The following is a 3,908-nucleotide window of genomic DNA, read 5'->3' on the forward strand; positions in this document are numbered from 1 at the left end:
TTTACAGAGAAAAGCAATTTAAATTCAAAATACAATTGAATAATTAAAATAAACTAGGAGTAACTGGTCAAAGGATCTGAGAGGTCTGGGTGTATAATACAGACTGAAATCAGAGATGTAAACTTGTGCAAGTCCATGCAGTGTTTTGAAAAAACAAGTGAGGTCCATAAAAAATGTTTTCTCCAGTTTATTGAAAAGGAACTTGACCAGTCTGCACAGAGTCCTGCGTGCAACCTAATCTAACACCTTTGGGATGAACTGCAACGCCAGCTGTGTGTCAGGCTTTATCTCCAAGCATCAGTGCCCAACTGAATGGGAGCAAATCCCTGCAGCCAGGTTCCAAAAATCAAAGGCTTAGAAAGCTGTTATAGCAGCATATTAAGGCCTGTGGATTCAGAATGAAATCTTCAGCAATCACATATGGGTGTAAATGTTTGGGTGTCTACTTTTGGCCATGTAGAGTGATTCAATCAATAAAGAGAAGAGTGAAATAGAGTGACTGAGTCAGTGAGTTACCGGCTTGTCTCAGTGTGTGAATCAATCAGTTGCAAATGGATCTACTTCACTTCCCCGCAGATGCATTATTGACAAAATGCTCTGTATTCTTCCTGAGCTTCAATCTCCCTTTCACAATTACTAAAACTTCCCCACAATATTGCCTGGCAGTCATATAGCTAGTAATTGTGAAGTAAATCCTCAACACACTAACTGTTAATGTAAGGACCAGCACAATTAATCTAAGCCAGGAGCAAGTGGCTAATTTAATTCACTTTTAGTGTCTTTTTAATTACCGGCATAATTGCTGTGATGGAATGAGGAATCCCAGCACTCAAGGTCTAAAACTGGAGCGCGCTGCGTGCATTAATTAGGTTAGCCAGTGGTGGAGTCGATCTTTATGTCACATTCATTCAGATAGTGCATCTCACAACAAAGAGCAATTTTGCTGGGATCTCATCTAACCAAGGACGTATTGATTACATCTCCATCTAATGTTGTTTTTTTTATCCTCCTGATCTATGACCTGTTAGGATGGATTGTGAGAATAGTTATGATGTAATGTTGGTAAAAGCATCCTTATATTTTCACTGCATCATTGCCTTGGTAGATGCTGATGGTGCATTATAAATACTCACTAAATGTTTCCTGTGGATCATGTGATAGATATTGTCTCTCAGGACATCGCTGCCACCTTGAAGGTCCTGTACGCCCTGTTCAAGAAGCACAAAGGTAAAAAATGAGAGGCAAGTGAAGAGGAAGTCATCAACCAGAAATACAGAGAGCTTAAGAGAGGTGGAGTGTTTGGTCAGCTTGTGGTTTCTTTGGTCTCTAAACTGTTTCAAATGCAAACGTACATGTAATTATTTCAAGGGGGACGTTTGACTGTTTATAGGCATTTTTCTGATGGTCTCATGCTAATTTAAAATAAGTGCAAGAAACTTAAATAGTCTTAACAGGTCACGGATGATCAAGGATAGCACTTTCTAAGATTAAGCATTTATGACAGCAAAATTTTGGAGTTTGTGGGGTCACTGTGTTTGGAGTGTGGGGAGGTGGAAAGGGGCTTACTTCAAATGGCAAAATATAGACTATTAAATGACACAAAACAATAGGATAAAATCTAAATAATGCACAAGCACCAACACAACTCACTAAAAAACCACATTCTGTGGTCTACAAACAGCAAGACAAGAGAAGCAAACAACAAAGGATAACTAGATATGCGTGTAAAGAACGCATTGCATATTTCATTCGCCACCATGGGTATTGGTATTGGGCCAATTAGTAAGTCCCCTATGTATGCCTTAATGGTCTGTTGTTGACAGTGTAAGGACAATAAGGGCTGGAGTATACTCTATCAGAGGTAGGTCGCATGGCATGTTGTTAAAAAAATACCTGTTTTGAACAGTCATGCTCCAGGGTCAAAAGCCAGTCAGAGTCATCGAGAGGGGGCAGACTCAATGTCCTTTAAAAGTGGGGATAATGGCGCACATTTTCACAGTCTCTCCTGGGAGACATTCATAGTGTTGCACTCGGTTTTTCACATGAAAAGTGAGAATGGAAAAAGAGTTCAAACCCTGGCTCCTTTCTCACCTCCGCTCAGCTGACCAATCACTGTGTGAAGTGGGTGTGAATGTGAATGAAGCTATTCGAACGTTCCAACAAGCACTTCTGATAGAGTATACTGGCCCCTTAAAACCACCTTTTGTTTTCCTTTCAGATATTTTAAATTTGGTTTGCATTCAGTCAAAATGCACGTGGTGTAGATGTTCGTGCAGCCAAGTGTTATTTCCTAGTAATCGCTTCCTCTCTTCCCCTCTACATATTTGCTCTTCATTCTGACACTGCTCGAACATAGTACTTTACATTTTTGCTATAGAAAAACCATTGTCCTTGACTGCCACTCAGACAATAAACAATGTGAATTTCTCTCTCTGCTTCTTGTGTGTGTTCCGACTGACAGCCTGTGACCTCCTCTCTGTGAATGCAATTGTCATTTCTCAGAAAAATTGTGGGACTATTTTTTTTGCTATTGAATTGTTCTGAACCGAAGGTCCCACACATGTAGAGAGGTTGCAGCAGGCAGCGATAGAGGGAGGCACAGAGAATGAGAGACAGACAATAGATGTGATTCCATCAAAGCATATTTTGCTAATTATGAGTAGAAATAAAAGTTGACTAGAACTCGGAAAAAAAAGTCCACTTAATTATCCTCTGTGTTGCAAAGAGGGGTAATTTCTCTGCTGAAAAATAACTTTATGCAAACCATTAGTGACTTTTTTTCATCAGCAAGTTCCTTCTTGTTAAATAATAATATCTCTTTACCAGTGCTGCCTCTCTGGATTAGTTTTGTGGATGTAGTTTGTGCATTAGCAAATTACAGAGTGAATGTCTTTGTTTTTGTCTCGAGGTTAAAGTATATAATGTAGGGAACACGAAGCGGTACACCAATCACTGTTATGCTTTTTTATTCTAACAGTTATCTTGCAGATGTGTTTGTTGACATTCAGGAAGCCAATTTATTCGTTTCCACCAAGGTGATGGAAAATACTCTAAATTCACATTTTATTTCCCCTGACATTTAAAAAAAAACTTGCTAGGCAGCCAGATGGAAATGTAGCTACTGTATAGAGCGAGGGACAAGCAGAGACAGAGATAGAAAGAGACAATGAGGTGTGTGTTGCTTTTGTTCATCATTTAAATTGGCCATTTCAGTGGACGGTTAAAGTATTATGAAATAAAAATGGCTTTTATTTTGTTTTCCAATTTACAGACCATGAACTCCTCATGCCAAGTGATTGTAAACTAAATTTGTTTGTTGAAAATCAAATTGCACATTGCTTTATGAAGGGCAGTATCCATTGTAGTACCTGGTCAAACCATGAATGAACACAGCTGCAATAAGCATTTTAATGCTTCTCAAATACAAACTGTAAGGTTATTTCATGGTTACATGTTACACATAAGTCATATATGTTTGCTCTAACATTAGGTGGTCCATACAAACATTTAGCACTGTCTTTCTGAATAAACCAATGTTGAGCTTGACATCAAGTTGTATGTGAATGGAAAAATGTTATGATGAAATTGTTTATATTTACTGAATGTTTACTGGAGGGTTTTGACCTCGGGTACAGTCTTTGTCAAGGTTGCTTGGATATGCTTTCAGGGCATAAATTGTATTTTTGGTGAAATAAATTGTTAAAACCTCAGTGCAAATGTCCTTCCTGAAAGAAAGTGTTTGTGCAGCGACATCCAACCCTTCTAATAGAATCTGTAAATGACATGGATTTAACTGTATTCATGAAGCTATACAAAAACCTGACCTATTCTTGATCTCTTTTATCACAGGGAGCAGGTCTTGTTTCCCATTTATCTGCTTTCCTGATACGATAGATGATTTTTTAAAC

The 3,908-nt window shown here is 38.4% G+C and overlaps 1 protein-coding gene across 1 annotated transcript in view; it reads left to right on the plus strand.

The window, feature by feature from the left end:
- The window catches only part of parvg (parvin, gamma), a 12,974-nt gene extending 9,270 nt beyond the window's left edge, over window positions 1–3,704 (plus strand). Inside the window, exon 13 of the mRNA XM_035664487.1 lies at window positions 1,162–3,704. Within this exon, the coding sequence (XP_035520380.1) occupies window positions 1,162–1,238 (77 nt within the window). The 3' untranslated portion in view covers window positions 1,239–3,704. The remainder of the gene's footprint in view (window positions 1–1,161) is intronic.
- The last annotated feature ends 204 nt before the right edge of the window (window positions 3,705–3,908 follow it).

Source organism: Morone saxatilis, unplaced genomic scaffold, assembly GCF_004916995.1.
Source record: "Morone saxatilis isolate NCDOM2014 unplaced genomic scaffold, NCSU_SB_2.0 Contig2, whole genome shotgun sequence".
Taxonomy (NCBI): Eukaryota; Metazoa; Chordata; class Actinopteri; family Moronidae; genus Morone; species Morone saxatilis.